General features: G+C 44.1%; 1 protein-coding gene across 2 annotated transcripts in view; it reads right to left on the bottom strand.

The window, feature by feature from the left end:
• znrf2b (zinc and ring finger 2b) overlaps positions 1-20,000 on the bottom strand; it is a gene marked incomplete at both ends in the record, with an annotated part of 80,544 nt that overhangs the window by 34,127 nt on the left and 26,417 nt on the right. Inside the window, one exon of one of the 2 annotated variants that reach the window (XM_080858485.1) lies at positions 1,777-1,872. In XM_080858485.1, the coding sequence (XP_080714611.1) occupies positions 1,777-1,872 (96 nt within the window). Of the gene's footprint in view, positions 1-1,591; positions 1,873-20,000 lie in introns of those variants that run through there. The other variant, XM_080858484.1, reaches the window with a different exon arrangement.

Genomic DNA, 20,000 nt, shown 5'->3' with positions numbered 1-20,000 from the left:
CTAATAAGATGGGCGGGAACAGGGCGCTGACAAGGACACAGCGGGAATGTAGTGTTATGTGTTTCACTGGGACATGGCTGCAGGAACTCTGCTGACCGCAATGCAACTCCATCGCCTCCAGCTTTCAAACTGCAAGAGCTGACAGAGCTTGCAGACAAAGTGGTAAGGAGAAAGGCGGGGGGGGGGGGGGATTGCAGTGCTTGTGAACAGCAGATGGTGTAATCCTGGACATGTTACTGTGAAGGAGCGTTTCTGTAGCCCGAGAAGTCTTTCTACCTGCCCTAAATGACTATAGACCAGATGCCTTGACATCCTGCATCATGAAAGTTCTGTGCTCCTCTCTGGACCCTCTGCAGTTTGCCTACTGTCTTAAGGTTGGAGTTGAGTTTGCCATCGTCCCCCTGCTTCGGCGAGTCCACTGTCATCAAGACAAAGCTGGCAGCAATGTGAGAATCATGTTCTATGATTTCTCAAGTGCCTTTATCTTAAGTGACACAATCCAGCCTTTATTGCTGCAAAGGGAAACACAAAAAGATGCATACACAACCGCCTGGATCGTTGACTATCCAGCGGACAGACCAGTTTGTGCGGCAGAGGGGATGCCCATCTGAGCAGGTAGTCAGCAGCACAGAAGCAACTCTTTCCCTTCCTCTTCCCCTGTAGACCTCAGACCCCCACTACAACTCAGAGTCCTGCCGTCTGCAGTTGTGTTTCATGCCGGTGGTAGACAAGAGACTGAGTACAGGGAACTAGTAGACTGCTTTGTGGTGCAGTGTGGGAACGACAACCTCCTCTTAAATGTGGCTGGTTGGTTGGTTGTGGATTTTAGGAGGACCAGGACTAGGCTTAACCTAGGCTTAACCTTTTCCATCCTGGGAGAAGAGGTGGAGGTGGTGGAGGGCTACAGATACCTGTCTGTTCACCTTGACAACAGACTGGACTGGAACACTGAGGCTGTCTACAGGAAAGGACAGGGAAGACTACTTCTGGAGGAAGTTTATGTCCTTCAACGTGTGCAGCAAGATGTTGCATACCTTTTACCAGTTTGTTGTTGCAAAAGCAATTTTCTTTGAAGCCATCGGGTGGGAGAGCACCAACCTGCCACCACAATAGCAATACATAATGACTCGCCTCTGTGCCGGGAGAGAAAAGCTTATCTTCTGAGTGGCATTGCATGATGCACATTCTACATTGAATTTGCAGTTAGAGCCATTTCTCAAATTATTATTCTTCATTCTATTACTTTTATCTAGTAGTATAGTCGTTTGTATCTATCTATCTATGTACCTAGACTATGAAACATAGATGGTGTGAATTAACACACACAACCGAGCTACAGCAGTTCCGCAACACAGCTGTTATGCACACGCAATGCAGGTAGTGTGCAGGAGGCGTAAGCCTAATAGGAGAGCAAGAGGAGATAGAGAGGGATGAACAAAGATGAGAGAGGAAGAATGAGAGACAGATGGAGGAGACATAAGACATCCCTAATGAGAGAGACAGAGAGAGAGAGAGTGTGCTGGCTACTGCTTAGGTTAATAAGCTAACAAAGTCACGCTAAGGGAGCCCTTCAAGGAAACAGCTGTGTTGGCTATGGAATAGAGTAGAATACATCTGTCACAAACCAGCATAAAGCCTGGTGTACAGCACAACACCATGAACAACCCAGCATCTTTAAATTAGCCTGATAACATTGATGTGTGTGTGAAGCCGAATGAAAGAAAGTTGGAAAGAAGAAAAGATCACACAACAACAGTCTCAAACACATGTCCTTACCATTATAGGTCACTCTTGGCTTGGTCAAACACATGACCAGGTGCAGGTCCATCTCGTCCGAGGAGACAAACTTGGAACACACGGGGCATTTGAAGCCTGCAGGGAACAGCAGAGAGAGGACAAGAAAGTGAGGGCTTTTTTAGGAACTGGGACCACCATGCAGACAAGATGTATTAGAAATATGATCAAACCTCGACACCTGTCTGATTTCATTGATATTCAGCAGGTTGCTTTCTTCAACAGCCCCCCTACACCCTTTTTGCTTGTGTCTTATTCCACACCGCTAAACGAGACGGTCCTCAGTCATCAGGGCAGTGACTCCACCACTCTGACCCTGTTCACCTGTGACCTCCAATAAGGTAACCTTTGACCTCTGTTTCCATATTTTAATTAGGCACACAGACCCAAAGCCGCGGCAGAGGCCACTAGGGCCTACCTCATCTCCACCGCCAGCGATTTCACAGGAAATGACAAAACACTGCAGCATATTCATGCCATCTCCAGCTGAAAAGTATGAATTATTGAAAAGGTTAAATCTGCAGTCGCCCCCAATTAAACAGGAAGGTAGGGAGTCACAAAGTACTGAGTCTTTAAGGGGAGCGGAAGGGTGTTTTTTCCTAAGGATTAATCAGGTTATCAGGTTGACTGGTTAACCAGCAAATGCACACACACACACACACACACACACACACACACACACACACACACACAGACAGACAGACAGACAGACAGACAGACAGACAGACAGACAGACAGACAGACAGACACACACGCACGCATACACACGCACACACCCACGCACACACACATACAGCGGTTACTATAATATCACCATGCAAAGGAGGAAGCCAATAAAAAAATAATAAAGCAATTAAGCCAGTGTTATATTACTCCCCTGGCTTATCTTCCTTATAAAAGATCACCCAGAGAGGGTGTTAGGTGCTCAGGTGACACGTGACACGTGATTGTCCTTGGGGGTGGGTGAGGGGTGGACTGGGGCCTCTGCTGGGTTTGCCTGATGTGAGCGCACTCACAGTAATCATGGGCGCGGGGAGCCATCTGCACTATATACAGTAGATCATTCTGTCCAATGGATGCAAAGCAGCATAAGTGGCATGTGTGAGGGCATGTCAGTGGGATCGCCAAGGGACTGTGATGAAGGTAAGGCCGCCGACCTTCACTTTCTCAGGCACACAGCAGACAGCAGCATGCAGGTAACAGCTGACGACTGGAAATGTGTGTGTGTGTGTGTGTGTGTGTGTGTGTGTGTGAGTGTCTCAGATTGTGTGTGACACCTCACAGGACCTCCTAATCACTCACACACCTGTCCGCTGGCTCTCACCCTGGTCCTGGGAACATGTGTATCAGAAGACACCCCCATCCCCCTGGCTCTGTCTCTTTATTGAGACCCTGAGGGGGCGGGGTGGGGCCTGGGGTGGGGGGTGGGGAGCCTCCATCACTGCCTGCTGCAAGGCCACAGACTGACATAGACTGATGACTGTGTGCAGCATGGGTCACCATCACCAGGGTATCATCTCCTGCAGGACACAGGCAAGACATACCTGTCCACGCTGCAATGGATCATCCTGCAATGGATCAATTCATGTCCATTACATTTCTCCAATTAGCAGCCACCTTTCTCCAAAACGGCAGAACGCGAGGTACACATTATTTTGTGCTCAACGAGAATCGATCCCCAAAACCTTGATAAGCACCTTATTCTAACACCTGCACACTTGCAACGAACGTTATGGTTGAGTTCCACAGCACAGTAGTAAACAGGGTAAATGACTCACCACGGCAGAGGAAAAACATGTTGACAATCAACTGTATATGAACATTTAACCCTGGGACCTGTTGTGCTATTTGGGACAGTGCGAGAAGTCTACACGGCTCTTATCAATGCAAACATGCACCATCATGATTCCTCCTAATGAGCTCCATTAAGTAAGCGCAGTCTGCTATCCAGAGATAACCAAACCATTTAGAATGGGCTCCTGAGGTAAAGAGGGGGGAGTGAGGGAGAGAGAGAGAGAGAGAGAGAGAGAAGAGAGAGAGAGAGAGAGGGAGAGAGAGGGATGTAGAATGAGTCATACTGGAAAGAGGGACAATCTTCAGGAAATAAAGAGTCTTAACACAATCCATATCTCTCCTCCATTGTGTGTGTGTGTGTGTGTGTGTGTGTGTGTGTGTGTGTGTGTGTGCGTATGTATGTATGTATGCATGCTCACTAGTCTAAAATCACTTGGGGAAGGGAAAGTCTTTTTTATCGTTATTCATAAAAAACGTGCTATTCAAATTCATGATGGTGAGTCACTCACACTCTGCGCAAAATGCACACAGAGATCAGTGATGCTTGCATCCCATTCAAGCTGATAAGAGTGTGTGTGTGTGTCTTTGTGTGCTTTTTGTGTGTGTGTGTGTGTGTGTGTTTGTGTGTGTGTGTGTGTGTGTGTTTGTGAAATAAAGAAGCAGGCTTAGGGATGAGAGCTGAGCAAAGATTTCCCACAGCATTAAGGCACTGCTTACCAGTATACACACTCACTAAACCCACTACACACACTCACTAAACCAACTACTAGTATACACACTCACTAAACCAAATCCCATTTAACTCACTCACTAAACCAACTAACACACACACACACTCACTAAACCAACAGATCCTTCAGTTCTGTTATCAGGAGTTCGCATACACATGAGTATCAGATGATTTATGATGATGAACGAAGATTTATCGAGATGACGACTATAATGATGATGACGATGATGATGGCTACAGCCCATTAGTGTAGTCCAAATTCAACCTCAGTATGGAGCATGGCTGTGCATTTTGTGTTGACCTCCAAGGACAGATTACATCTACTCCCGTCACTCTTATTCACTCCACACAACAGAGCCTCTGGACTGACCACAAGACACAGACACAGACACAGACACAGGCACACACACACACACAGACACACACACACACACACACACACACACACACACACACACACACACACACACACACACACACAGAGAGAAGCACAGACAGACAGACAGACACATGGGTAGTGGGTATTTCATGGAGAACTAAGACATGGACAATCTCATGTCACTGAGTGAGTTTCAAGCAGCAGTGTTTTGCTTTGCCTTAAGGCTGTACTCTCTTCTACGATGGCGGTAAAGTAGAACACTAACTTTCCTATAGCAACCAAATGTACAGGTAAAATGTCTTCAATCATGATAAAGCTACTTATTTAATATGTCGAAGATGTTACAAAGGTTTCTTTCTTCAGACATCTAGAAATCATTACATTCCTTTAAAAGCTATTGTGTATAAGTTAAAGAGCACTTCCTTGATATCATATACAGCAGTCACTTATAACCCTAAATATGGGATAGACTCAGGTGAGCTCTTCAGCACCCTGCTCTGTTCTGTTCTGTAGTTAATGAGGATTAATCACACCCCCTCTCTCTGTTTGGACACAGCCTGGTGCTGGAGGGTTTGAGTTTCAGTCCTCATTATACACCTGCAACCCGAGTGCCGAGCATCTAAACATACGCACACTTGTGTGAATGTGTGTGTGTGTGTGTGTGTGTGTGTGTGTGTGTGTGTGTGTGTGTGTGTGTGTGTGTGTGTGTGTGCTGGTGGCACCGTCGAAACTAGACACCTCCCTGTCTGCTTCTCCTACCCTGCCGGAGCTGTGTTTAACAACTGGCGCTGTTGCATTGCACCTGGATTAAGGTTTCTGCTGTATTTACTGTAAACCAGACGGGCTGGCATAGATGGGTCAGCTGCTGAAGCAGCAGGTGTCTGCGTTCGGCCTTCAGTATGAGGCTCCAGACTTCCACCTAACCGAGGGAGTGTTTTAGAGCCATAGAAACACTCCCACTGCAGATCACTGGCCATGCATCATCTTTGGCAAAGATACACACAAGGAAGAAAAGGAAGACCGAGACAGAGAGAAATAGTCAATACATGTATCATTTTGTGTTTTCCTGTAGTATTTATGCTTATTTTATTTATGCTTATTTTTAGTCTCTGTAAGCCTACACAAAGACAATTAGATTATTGTTATTCCGTATCCTTTGACTGCTTTAGCAATACAAAGGCCTTATTGGTTATGCCAGTAAATACTTTAAATTGAATTGAATTGAATTGAGAGTGGGAGGGATAAAAGGGAAAGACAGTGGTAGGGAGAGAGGGAAAGAGAGGAAGGGAGAGAAAGGGAGGGAGAGATTGGGAGGCCTGATGCAGCTTATGAAATGTAACTAAGCTGTTTTCTATCCCTGTGAAGGGAAAGCATGAAATCACTCGATTTCCCCAAGGAGAAGACTGGCCTGTTAAAGGGAATGTGGAAATACCTCGCATGAAACTAATTTACAGATGGTGTGTAAAGTGTCTATATGCATGTACATGTGTGTGTGTGTATGTGTGTCCATGGGAAAGGGGTCTGCATACATATGATGCCTTAAAGACATTATGACACTAAACAGATACTGGGACTGAGGACTAATGATCAGGATATAATAAAGTTGAACAAACTCTGACAAGCAAACACACATAAACTATTAAAGATGGCTGGAACATGTCCTGGAGAGTTTGGACTTACGTAACTGCCAGAAAAGTAAACAAAAAAGGGAAACAGAAAGAGAGGATCACGTCAGTGATGTGGTCTGATGTGTTTTGTTTTTGTGTTCCTCTCACATCTGTTTTCATGTGCGCGTGACCTATGTGGGCGCTGTCCATGTCCCTTGTGAAGAGATTGCTCAATAGGTGTTTCGCTAGTGTTGTTCTTGCACTGATTTAATTACAAATGGTGAAATCTCCTATAATTTATTGAATTGGATGCAATCTGATCTAGTATCCCTCCACTAACACTGACCCAGTGGCTATGCACACAGTCAGGAAAAACACCAACACCAAATTTTAAAGCCCCATTCTGGAAGAATTTATATCTTTCTCTACTGAGCCCCCCCTAAAGTTACGGAGTGCAGCTCAGTTTAACACCAGTGTCGTGAATACAAATCGCACTTCGATACCCCCTGCACAGTGTATTTGTTGACAAGCTGAAGGATATGGAAGCAGTAAAGACAACAGCAGAAGCCAAAGAAGCATGTCAACTGACACGGTTAAGTAATTTCACAAATCTCCGTGACACAGGGATGAAACCCATAAGGCTACAGCCTACGTCAAAGTCTTTCATGAATAACATTGTCAGGGATGTTTATGATGAAAACTAGCGAGTCGACAACTTTCCTTACACAGCTTATCATCAAGCAACACAAGACATAGCAAGACAGCAAAGTTATTATTGACTAGTCCAACAGAATGAAGGCCAGTTCAGCATCTGACACGCTTGGTTACTTGTTTGGTGTCTTGATCGGTTATTCTGTCTTTATTCTCTTCCTAACCTCCAATAACGTCTTCCTCGGTTTCTTTGTAGCCTCTACCATGATGCCCATACAGAGGATACTGTGCCATCTTCCTCTTATAGCTAGCGCACTGATCTATTTGTTGTTGCGTGAGGTGGTGCCGTGGTGCTCAAGCCCTGTACCCTAAAGATACATAGTTCAATACCAGGCGCATTAAGTGTGCAATGGCACAGACGCCATTTTCTGAATAACAAGTCAGTGTACCACCAAAATCATTTTTAAGCTGTTATTTTAAGGTAAAATTGTTGCATAATGTTTCTTCAAGACCTGAAAATGGTAGCCTGTCGATACATAATTGTGGCCACACACACGCATACGCACAGCACATGCACACGCACACGTACAAGCACACACATACACACACCTTCACACATGTGCATACACATCCTCTCACTCACACATGAAAACAGAAACTTCTCCTCAGGCTCATACCTCCCCCTGTAAAAACAATCATCTCTAGCGCTGGACCTCTGTGGTCAAAGAATGCATGTCCTCCTGGAGGCCTGAGGGGAGAGAGGTGTTGGCATTGGCCACTGTTTGGCTGGGCACACAGATAAGAGTCCAGGACAAAAGGTCCCATCTAGTCACACACTCTTTTGTGTGTGTGTGTGTGTGTGTGTGTGTGTGTGTGTGTGTGTGTGTGTGTGTGTATGGGCATGTGTGTGTATATGTATGTGTGTGTGAGGGTGGGTGGGAGTGTGTGTGTATGTGTGTATGTGTGCGTGTGTGTGTGTGTGTGTGTGTGTGTTAACATCCATCTTTAGTGCACAAGACTACCTAATAATGGGAGCAAGCATTGGTCTGTCCTTTTTATCTCAGCTATATTGGACCTAATGGAGGTGATATGCCAGCAGGAGGGTATAATGTTCTCCCCTGATGGGACTACAAAAAGAGCTCAAAGCCAACTCAATTGCTGAAAACAAAGCTTTTATTTATAGACTTCACAGCAACCAGAAGGTTGACATACAAAGAAAACACAGCATCACTGTAAGACAGGATGTCACTTCCTCACCAGACACCACTTAAGGACACTATCAAAGCTGCTTCATCATGAGAGACGAAAGCAAGCAGCAGCAAACCAGTTTCATCCTCACGCAACGTCACGTGTCAAACAATAACAGCTGAGTTGGTTTGGAGCCCTACATACATCCTGTCCTTCATCTCCAAGAGAAGAATGCCTGGGGGAACACACACACACACACACACGCAGGGACACACGCACACACGCCTCTGAATCAAAAAGGATGGAGCCTCGTTAGGGCCTAGAGAGTGCAGTGCAACAGGCGTTTGGTCTTCCTTCCCCCCGGGGACGGCCAGCTGTCTCCTCACTAATGAATATGGATGACCGCAAAAGGCCATGAATCCACTACTGCTTTAAACAGAGAGAGGGAGAGGGAGAGGGAGAGGGAGAGGGAGAGGGAGAGGGAGAGGGAGAGGGAGAAAGACACACAACAAAAAAGCGAGGCTTCTATGAAAACAGGCAGGCCAAGACGATGAAAAATGGAGCCCAATTTGTCACGGGGACCTAGCACCCACAAAGCCATCACTACAGAGGGAATGGAGAAGCAAAGAAAGCCCTTCAAACGGAAACAGTCAATTCCATTCCATTTTTATTTATATAGCGGCAAAACAATGATATTGTCTCAAGGCGCTTCAACAGGAAAAAGATAAAGATTACTGTCTGATTATGAGAGGATGTGATTATAAGAGGATAACAAGCAGCTTTGAACGAAAAACAAAGAACTCTGAGAGCTAAACGCAAAGAGAAGCATTACTACCGATAGCATTAGCATTGGCCTTCAGACTGAAAACCATACAAATCAGCAAGAACAGCAAAGACGGAAAGAGTGGGATTCTTTTATTTCAAGAGAATCACTTATTCTCACTGGCCTAACATAACTCAACTCAAGCTTGAAGATTTTCTTATTCCCATCGTGAACATTTGGAAAGAATGAATAACTGAAATTAAACCAGAATAAACACTGATGGGTGGTTTTTGAAGGAAACAAAGGCTTTTTTAAATGTTTTATTTGTGCCTGGAGAAGTATACTCCGCCTTAATTTGATGCCATGATCTCAGGGAGATGCTGGATGTTAAAGGTGCCATAGAATGCATATTATAAATTATTTTAAAATGGTTTTCTGATATTTACATAGAAGGCATGTGACTTTGGTCAGGGCTAAAAATGCCCAGTTTTACACACCCATTCGCAACCTTATGATCTTTTGTTGGGCTTCTGAGGAGTTCTGTCTGATTGGATCCTATCCAGCAAGGCACCATTAGCCATAGAGTGGATAGCTCACTGAACCACCAAACTAGCCAAGTTATGTCTTGTTGATGAATTATAAAATTAAAGATTTACTTTACCGAAATATAGGTTTGACAAATATTCATTTTATATGGTACACTTACAGTATATGGCCCCAGCGCATATTCTTTTCAATTTCATCAGGGGACGCTCAGGAAACCAAATAGCTTGAGAATGACAGTATATCAGTTCCATGTCCTGAGCTGTGTTTATTCAACTAGGACAGGATAAATACAGTTTTCTAGGGCACCTTTAACGAATGTTAGTGGAAGAGACTTGAACGAGCTGCATCTGAGGCACATACCCTTTAAGACAAACAAAGAAATACATTTCCTGCGTGAAATCATCAGTCACATCCAATTCTTATAACGCAGACAAGGCAATATAATTTTCAATTACTGTGCCAAAAAGACCCAATCCATTCTCCACCCCTTTGAAAACTGTGCCTCATGGCTGATGACATCTCGTGTGTGGAGGGGAAGTAGGCAGGGATGATAAAGAGTTATACATAAATACATGAAATATGTTAAGTTATGAAAGGGGGCCATACAGCTTATTTGGCAAAGCTTAGACATCTGTAACAGACGAGACTACATGTTCTGAAGATTTAGCTTGAACTATCTACTCTTTTCCCCACCTGCTCTGCCGGTCTTGGTCTCATCAGAGACGCAGCAGGAGATGGGACTTGGGGGGACACAGAGACACAGAGGGTATTATCAGTTTCAGGTACAGGAGACTGAAAACTGAGACTGTGGACTCTGTGTCATTTGGAGGAATTCAGATGCGTGCTGAACTCACACTCCAGTGGGACCTCCTGCGAACATGCAATAACATCTCAGGACCACAAAGCTTCAAAATCAATATCCTGCTGGTGCTCACAAGTGTCTGTGCTGTGGGCCTGGGGCATTACTTTTCTGTCCAAATTCTTCTCTGAAGTCACATTGTGACGGCCACCTCACGGCACCAAATTTTCCACTTGGCCAACAAGCCTCCACTAGTGATCCAAACTTTCACTGGGGCAATCCAAACAGTGAGGTGTCTGTCTATGAAGAAGGAGAATGGAATTGAGTACAGAGAAGCTTCCAATAAACACACACACACACACACACACACACACACACACACACACACACACACACACACACAATTCACTCAGAAGTTCCCCCTTGGATCTTACTCCCTCCTGTCTCACGTCTCCCTCAGATCAGCGGACCCTCAGGGGCCAAACACCCCCTCCTCTTCCTCCTCCATATCCGCACGTCTGCATCAGATCAGTGCACCCTCGATGGCCTCCGCTGGCCCAAACACCTCCTCCTCTTCCTCGTCCACTTCCGCACATCTCCATCAGATCAGTGCACACTCAGGGGCCAAACACCTCCTCCTCCTCCTCTTCCTCCTCCATCTCCACACGTCTCTATCAGATCAGTGCACCCTCAGGGGCCTCCACCGGCCAAAACACCTCCTCCTCTTCCTCCTCCAACACCTCTACATTATAAATACTTTTCTAAGTTCGCACACACACACACAGACATAATTCACTGGCTTTAGAGTCCAGTCATGTTAAAGCTTTGTGAGTAAATGTCTGTGGCGTTTATGATGGTTGACATTCATGGAGGTTTTGCAGGAAACCAATATGACCTTTATGTTTCTCCAGATGGCCTTTTTTTGATGAAGTTTACATTCTTATGTGCATAAACCACAGACAGTAGTTTTGCAGAGACCAGAGCCTTTGCCCTGGAGAGACTGGATAGAAGTTCGGCCTGCCCCACGTCACCAAATACACAATCATATCTGTTCCTTCTCATCAGGAGGTCAGAGAGGAGATCTTCAACAGAGGTCTGTGTTTTTAGTCAGCAGAAATCTCGTGCCTTTTAGAGAAAGATCAGGGCAGGTTGTTTTTGACATTTTCAGTTCTTCTAATCAGAGCGCGTGAGACCACACAGACTTCCTCTCTGGTAAATAGTCATGACGGAAGTGCAACATGCATCTTGGGTTTTTTTCTGCCTTTTCTTTTTTTAACAGACCATTTGCGAGAATCTGATGTAAAATGCAGAAGCGCTGCTACAGTGGTCAGCACATGCACCCTGCATATCACCCGTGCATCAGTCACATATGAGCCGCTTGTCACCTGTGTAAGAATTGAGGACGTTTAAGGGAAACTATATACTGCAAGGCACTGTGATGGAACTGGAAATATTGCTATTCTGTTGTTGCAAGACATTAACTCCTTATTTTGTATCTGTAACTCACTCTTGGATGTGTACTCTGTCTGTCTCACTGACACCTGAACAAATAGCATGTGAACCCCTCCCCCCCCAGATAGCCTCTCTCCTGCTAAAACCCTTTGTACCCTGGTATCACCCCCTCCGCCCATAGGTGAACCCCTCACCCCACTGTCTCCCCCTTCCTCTCCCCTAAAGGGTGTGGTCCTCCCCTCCCCTATTGTATTCTACCTGACTGAATTGTATAAATGCCAACACATTCTGCTATCAGGTAGGCCTTTCTCTAGGCATCAGCTGAGAGGGATCTCCACGGCGAAATAAACTCCAGAAACCTGACTGCCACTTTCCAGTCCCTTCTTCAAGTTTAGCGTGCTCATTTCAGATTCTGTCAACTGCATTCTAAACTGAGCTCTTTGGACATTATGGTAAAAGGACTGCATCTAATCCATTTCAGCCCTGTGTTGCCTTTTGTTGTTAGCCTAAAAGCACACCCACCACCATTCTGAACACATTCTCATTCAATTCAAACCTCCAAATCCTGGATATGCATTTTCTGTCTGATTCATCCATGGGCTCCTTGAAGGGCTTACTGAAGCATGTAAGCTGAACTGAGCAGAGGAGAGGAGAGGAGAGGAGAGGAGAGGAGAGGAGAGGACAGGAGAGGAGAGGAGAGGAGAGGAGAGGAGAGGAGAGGACAGGACAGGACAGGACAGGACAGGACAGGACAGGAGAGGAGAGGAGAGGAGAGGAGAGGAGAGGAGAGGAGAGGAGAGGAGAGGAGAGGAGAGGAGAGGAGAGGAGGAGAGGAGAGGAGAGGAGAGGCGATATGTCCAGGAGAAGTGCAAATCTCCTGGGTCGTAGAGGAGAGGCGATATGTCCAGGAGAAGTGCAAATCTCCTGGGTCGTAGAGGTCATCTTAAATACACATACAGTTAACCCAATAAAAATGTATTTATTCTGTGAGTCACCTTGGATGCAAACAAAAGAAATGAATTAATCATAACACATTTAAAAAGACCCCGTAGGAAATGAAAACACTATGGGTGTATGAGGCCAGAGGAAGGAAAACACTATGGGTGTATGAGACAAAAGGAATGAAAGCACTATGGGTGTATGAGGCCAGGGTTAGAAACACAATGAGTGTATGTGGTAGGGGTTGGCGATATGAGCTAAAATTCATATCACAATATTTTCCACTGTTCAGACGATATCGATATTATATCACGATATATGAGGGTAAAAAATCTGAATCACATTTAAATAGCCATTATTAGCTTAATGATATTAGTTCAGGCAAAATATGTCATCATGAAAAGTAAAAATCGAATAATGATCAAATAAAATAAATATTTCTCTACTGATATGTGCTACAACTGTAATTTATGTATGATTCCAATCATTTCAAGCATTTTTATAATTAGAAATTGCGGAATTTGCGCATGTACTGTTTAAACAGAGAGGAGACATGCGAGGTGAGGCAGCGACGACCAGTGCCTCATCTTAGATTGTGCAATCCCTCACTAACTGGGTTGAGCGCACGCCTTTTGTTTTCTCATCGTTTGTCACCACTGTAGTATTTGTGGACACTTGTAATATTATATGTCCTTTTTATCCATAGAATAGGTCATGTATTTCACGTATGTGTAGAACCTATTTAGTCTTGCTGATCTGACATAAACCTGCAGTGAAAAGCACTGCGGGGAGGCAAACAGTAGTTCTCTCTCAATAAAGGGGCCGTGCGAGAGCCTGAAACTGGAATTTCAATCGAAACGTAAAGCTTAAATAATAGGAAATCAATACCGGAGCTAAAAAGATATGCTTCAAACGATGGGACAGAAAATAACAAGATCGACTTGTCACGTTTAAAGCCAAATTGCTTTTGAAAAATGTTGGAACCTCATGAATAGATTTGGCTTTGGACGAAGAGCGGAGACTAAATATTAGCATGAGCAATATTCACTAACGTTACATAACATTGTTATCAGAGTCCTTGCTCTGTCGATTTCCCATTATTTGTCTTAGGATTGTTTATATCTACTGTATGTAAAGCCATTTAACATCACACAAGTGGTTGTTATCACTTTGAACCAAGATGATGGTGAGCTGATTTTGAGAAATTAAACTTCGCAGCTATTTTATTTAGCTAAGTTATGTTTCCTGGTTGTTACTGGTTATTGAATTGCTAGCTAAGGAAGCGTTTAATAACCTTAGCATAAACGATTTAAATGGGAGAGTTACATTTGCATGAAATGATAGCTAGTTATCTAGCTGCTGATATAGTTCACAATTATAATGGGCAAAGGTAGAAACCCTCAGGGTGCCTGTGCAACTTCGTATGAAAGAGTTCATATTCACACATATTACACGAGTTCATCACAAGCTAGCAGCTGCCAACTGTATGTACCTCACCTATGTGTGTTAAGAATGATGATATGAAATATGATAAACAACCAGTAGACAATTTGCAAGCTGCCAATTGCATGGTGATTTAAGAGGTTGCTGGTGCTTACACCTTTGGCTAAAACAACACAGCGACACAGCCTTTTTTGGTTGGGGTCGGGGATTTTACAGCAAAACCAGTTCCAAACAACAGAGGTGCCCCTTTTCTTCTTAAGGGTCCGAATACACATAAGCGTCTTTTTACAGGCGCAGTCGCTTCAGTAACGCCTTGGCAAAGTGCGGCGGCCAAAACAGACTTTTCACGTATAATAATAATCACTCCGCGATGAAAGCGCATTGATGAAAACCGTTCATTCAAAATTCTGACGTTGAAAATTGAACTATTTTTCGTGTTAAATGTTAATTTGTTGACTGTAGAATTGTTTTATAAAAGCAATACTTGTGGGAGGGGGGTAGGTAAGGGATAATCCCACTCCCACTCGTGCTATATTGCTTAATCATACCACATCTTCCAGCATAAAAACAGGAAATAAGTGATAAAGTAGTTAAGTCCGCCTGTTGCTTTATCTAATTGGCTGCCTGGGCCGAGTGTAACATTGATGAGCGGTGCGCTGGAAAGTTGAGAATAGAGAAAACTTTTAAGCGCACCTAAAAAACGCTCCAAGACGAAACGCGTGGTGGAGAAAAGGCGCACACGCAAAGCGCGCCAGACCATAGGAATCAATGCATTTCTAGCGTCCCGTTTTAAAAAAACGCTAATGTGTATTCGAACCCTAACAAATTCTTCCTCCTGCTCTTGAGCAACATACATTTTTGGGTTTTCGCTCATCCTGGATTGTTAATGTTTTCCTCAATAGTAAACCTGCCGCCTAACTGCAGCTGCCTGCACGCTTCTTTGTTGCTACCACTACATGCGCGCAACAAGTGCATGCGAAGTGCGCAAAAAAAAAATAGGTCCACATATTAGCATACATTATTTTATTCGTAAAAACGAAGAAAGGTTAGATTTAAATAAAAAAAGATGTAGCTACTTAGTACTATCACTGAGTTGAAATTTGGACTGAAAAAATATTAATGCCAAATTTGAATTTATGAATTATGAATAAATCGCAATACCCACGATATTGCAAAATCCATATCATGGCGTGGCAAAATCGCTGTTATTACTATCAAACCGGTATGTCGCCCACTCCTAGTATGAGGCCAGGGTTAATGAACACAATGAGTGTATGAGACCAGAGGAAAGAAAACATTATGGGTGTATGAGATCAGAGGAATGAAAGCACTATGGGTGTATAAGACCAGAGGAGGGGAAAACACTATTGGTGTATGAGGCCAGAGGAATGAAAGCACTATGGGTGTATGAGGCCAGACGACTGGCCAACCGGCTGACATATCTGATCCTTACTTTCTACCGGCATTGCATTTTCAAACAATTACAAGGTAATCATAGACCTTTGGCTCATCCATATGCAATACTTATAAGCAGTTCTTAGGTTCAATCCCAAACTTCAGTGCATAGTGGGAGTAAAGTCTCGGTGCTGAATTAAGCACAATACAAAGTCTGGTGTGTTTAAAAAGTTTAGGGCACCCAGAGGACAGTGTTTTACTGGAGTGTGACGGGGTTAATCATTTTCATGCCGATATTCCCAGCACATCTTTGATCTGATGTGTGTGTGAGTGTGAGTGTGTGAGTGTGTGTGTGTGTGTGTGTGTGTGTGTGTGTGTGTGTGTGTGTGCTTTTACCATGCAAATGTGCCACCCTCAGCATTCTGGCTTAATGCAGCTTAACAGAGGGGCAGACCTCCAGTGAGCAGAACCACTTCTGCTGATTATCTGCTTGGCTGATTGAGGTACAGGAGGAAGGTGGGGTGTGTGTGTGTGTGTGTGTGTGGGGGGGGGGGGGTGATATGGAGAGTTAAAGTAAGAATGAGAAAGTCGGTTGAAGAGAGAGAGAGAGAGAGTATGGAGGGAGAAGATATTGTTGGGGTGAGAGAGTGATATGGAGAGTTGAAGTAAGAATGAGAGAGGCAGTTGAAGAGCGAGAGCGAGTATGGAAGGAGAAGAGATTGTTGGGGTGAGAGTAAACGGTGAGAGAGTGATATGGAGAGTTAAAGTAAGAATGAGAGAGGCAGTTGAAGAGAGAGAGAGAGAGTATTGGAGGAGAAGAGATTGTTGGGGTGAGAGTTAACGGTGAGAAATAAACAACAGAGAAGGGCCTGAGATGGGGAGTGACAGACTGTCTGAGAGAGAAAAGAAAAGGACAGATGGAGAATAGGGCATTGAGAATAGGGCAGAGAGAGATGGAGAATAGGGTAGAGAGAGATGGAGAATAGGGCAGAGAGAGATGGAGAATAGGGTAGAGAGAGATGGAGAATAGGGGATGGAGAATAGGGTAGAGATAGATGGAGAATAGGGCAGAGAGAGATGGAGAATAGGGGATGGAGAATAGGGTAGAGATAGATGGAGAATAGGGCAGAGAGAGATGGAGAATAGGGCAGAGAGAGATGGAGAATAGGGTAGAGAGAGATGGAGAATAGGGCAGAGAGAGATGGAGAATAGGGTAGAGAGAGATGGAGAATAGGGGATGGAGAATAGGGTAGAGATAGATGGAGAATAGGGCAGAGAGAGATGGAGAATAGGGGATGGAGAATAGGGCAGAGAGAGATGGAGAATAGGGTAGAGAGAGATGGAGAATAGGGTAGAGAGAGATGGAGAATAGGGTAGAGAGAGATGGAGAATAGGGGATGGAGAATAGGGTAGAGAGAGATGGAGAATAGGGTAGAGAGAGATGGAGAATAGGGCATTGAGAATAGGGCAGAGAGAGATGGAGAATAGGGTAGAGAGAGATGGAGAATAGGGGATGGAGAATAGGGTAGAGAGAGATGGAGAATAGGGGATGGAGAATAGGGTAGAGAGATGGAGAATAGGGTAGAGATAGATGGAGAATAGGGCATTGAGAACAGGGCAGAGAGAGATGGAGAATAGGGTAGAGATAGATGGAGAATAGGGTAGAGAGAGATGGAGAATAGGGGATGGAGAATAGGGTAGAGAGAGATGGAGAATAGGGGATGGAGAATAGGGTAGAGAGATGGAGAATAGGGTAGAGAGAGATGGAGAATAGGGGATGGAGAATAGGGTAGAGAGAGATGGAAAAAAGGGTAGAGAGAGATGGAGAATAGGGGATGTAGAATAGGGTAGAGAGAGATGGAGAATAGGGGATGGAGAATAGGGTAGAGAGATGGAGAATAGGGTAGAGAGAGATGGAGAATAGGGGATGGAGAATAGGGTAGAGAGAGATGGAGAATAGGGGATGGAGAATAGGGTAGAGAGATGGAGAATAGGGTAGAGAGAGATGGAGAATAGGGGATGGAGAATAGGGTAGAGGGATGGAGAATAGGGGATTGAGAATAGGGTAGAGAGAGATGGAGAATAGGGTAGAGAGAGATGGAGAATAGGGGATGGAGAATAGGGTAGAGAGAGATGGAGAATAGGGGATGGAGAATAGGGTAGAGAGAGATGGAAAAAAGGGTAGAGAGAGATGGAGAATAGGGGATGTAGAATAGGGTAGAGAGAGATGGAGAATAGGGGATGGAGAATAGGGTAGAGAGATGGAGAATAGGGTAGAGAGAGATGGAGAATAGGGGATGGAGAATAGGGTAGAGGGATGGAGAATAGGGGATTGAGAATAGGGTAGAGAGAGATGGAGAATAGGGGATGGAGAATAGGGTAGAGGGATGGAGAATAGGGGATTGAGAATAGGGTAGAGAGAGATGGAGAATAGGGTAGAGAGAGATGGAGACTAGGGGATGGAGAATAGGGTAGAGAGAGATGGAGAATAGGGGATGGAGAATAGGGTAGAGAGAGATGGAGAATTGGGTAGAGAGAGATTGAAAGGGAAAGGGATATTGAAAGGGAGACAGAGAGAGGGAGAGACATGGAGATAGGCAGAGCCCGATAGAGGGTTATTAAAATAGTCAATCACATCCCTCATTTCTCATCATTTTGGATTTGCACTTTCTCTGATGTACTGAGGCAGCTCCTCTGGATGTGCCCAGCACTCCACCCAGCCTGGTGCCCTCCCCCTAGAGAGGGGCACACGCAGGGCTGGCCATCTCTCACCAGCCTGGTGCCCTCCCCCTAGAGAGGGGCACACGCAGGGCTGGCCTTATCTCACCTTAGGCCTCTCAAGACCATGAAATGACTCGAGCCCCCATAAACGGTTAATATTTACAAACCTCAACTCAGAGCTCTCAGAATAGGACAATAAACTACAAAATAGTTCAATGGGCCACTTCTCAATGACTGAACTCAACTAATTGGATCCCTGCCCCAGACATGGAAAAAAGGCATGCAGACGGCAGCCGGATCATATTTAGTGTGTAGACCTCACATGAGAATGCCTAAATGGCTCACAAGAGTGAAACTTAACAAAGACATGTATAATTTTTATTTGAAAACAAAAAAGTTGGTGGAAATACCATACAAAATTCTCACGAGCTGGGAAAACATTATTGATGTTCCCATACCATGGAAACAAGTATTTCTAAACATTTATAAAACAACAATCGATGTTAAACTGAGATATTTTCAATACAAAATGATATTTAAATTTATAGAAACAAATAGAATGTTATATATATGGGGAAAAGAAGCAACACCAAAATGTCGCCTCTGTCAAGAGGAAGAGGAGACAACAGATCATCTATTCTGGTACTGCGTCAAAACTGCTCATCTGTGGTTAAAAGTTGGGAAATGGCTAAGGGCTGGCGGAATCACCTGGAAATGTGATTTGTTTTCTGTATTGTTTGGCAGTCTGTCAGAAACAGCTGATTCACTGCAAAACATAATAACTCTCCTTGGAAAATCTTTCATTATTAAGTCAAATATCAATAACATAAACTGTTTAGTGAGATTTAAAAACCAGGTCAAACTATACTGTAAAATTGAATGTTTAATGGCACATGAAACCAATGAGTTAAAGTATGCAGACAGATGGGGTAGGTTAAAAGAATTAGAAGGATGGAATGAATAAATATTTAACCAAAACAAACGTTAGAAGTAAATAGGTACTTTTCTTCCTTCCCTTGGGGTGGTTGAGGGAGGGTTTTGGGAGGGGATCTATGGAGGCCTTTATTTATTTTATTTATTTGTATATATTTTCTTCTTTATTTATATATATAATTTAATGTATTATTATATTATTCTATGTTTAATAATGTGATATACAGTATAACCCTTTTCCTTTCTTATCTGTTTTGCCCTTCTTAAGTTGTATTCATTCTGGTGTACTGTCCTTAAGAGTAAAGGGAAAAAAAAGACTACATAAAGAAGTAAATAAAGAAGTCCTCCTTAGAGGGGGGGGGGGGGGGGGGGGGGGGGGGGGGTGGGAGAAAAAAAAAAAAAAAGAAGACACTGAAGCAATGTGCTTTGGCTATTTGTTTTAAGAGATCCAACCTCCCACCCCTATTAACCAATGAGAAGCTGTATTCTGTAGGGAGGAGGTTATTTAACCTTTTTTAATCTATGCCATTACTGTTTGACATAACTGATGAAGACACTGTATGCATCGAGACATTCATTGTTTGCACCTAAATTGTGCTCCAGTATCCTCCTTTGTTTCCTTCAGCTGTTAGTCTCACTTCCCATGTCCCTGTTACAGTTCTCTAACAGTGTACAGACACAACCCCAGAAACATGAAGTAAAACAACGCTTTTCTTTGTTTCTTTTATGCTAATCAGTTAGCAAGATTGTCAAGACAGTGACAGAGACACTAGCAGGATTTTCAAGCTGGAGGTCGGCTCCCCGATGAGTCAATAGTGGAGAGGCACCCTACTCTGTGTGTTTTGAGAGCTAACGTTCTCGCCCTA

This window comes from Sprattus sprattus, assembly GCF_963457725.1.
Source record: "Sprattus sprattus genome assembly, chromosome: 19".
Classification (NCBI taxonomy): domain Eukaryota; kingdom Metazoa; phylum Chordata; class Actinopteri; order Clupeiformes; family Clupeidae; genus Sprattus; species Sprattus sprattus.
The sequence above is the reverse complement of the archived record's forward strand: the minus strand, read 5'-3'. Positions and strand labels throughout refer to the sequence as shown.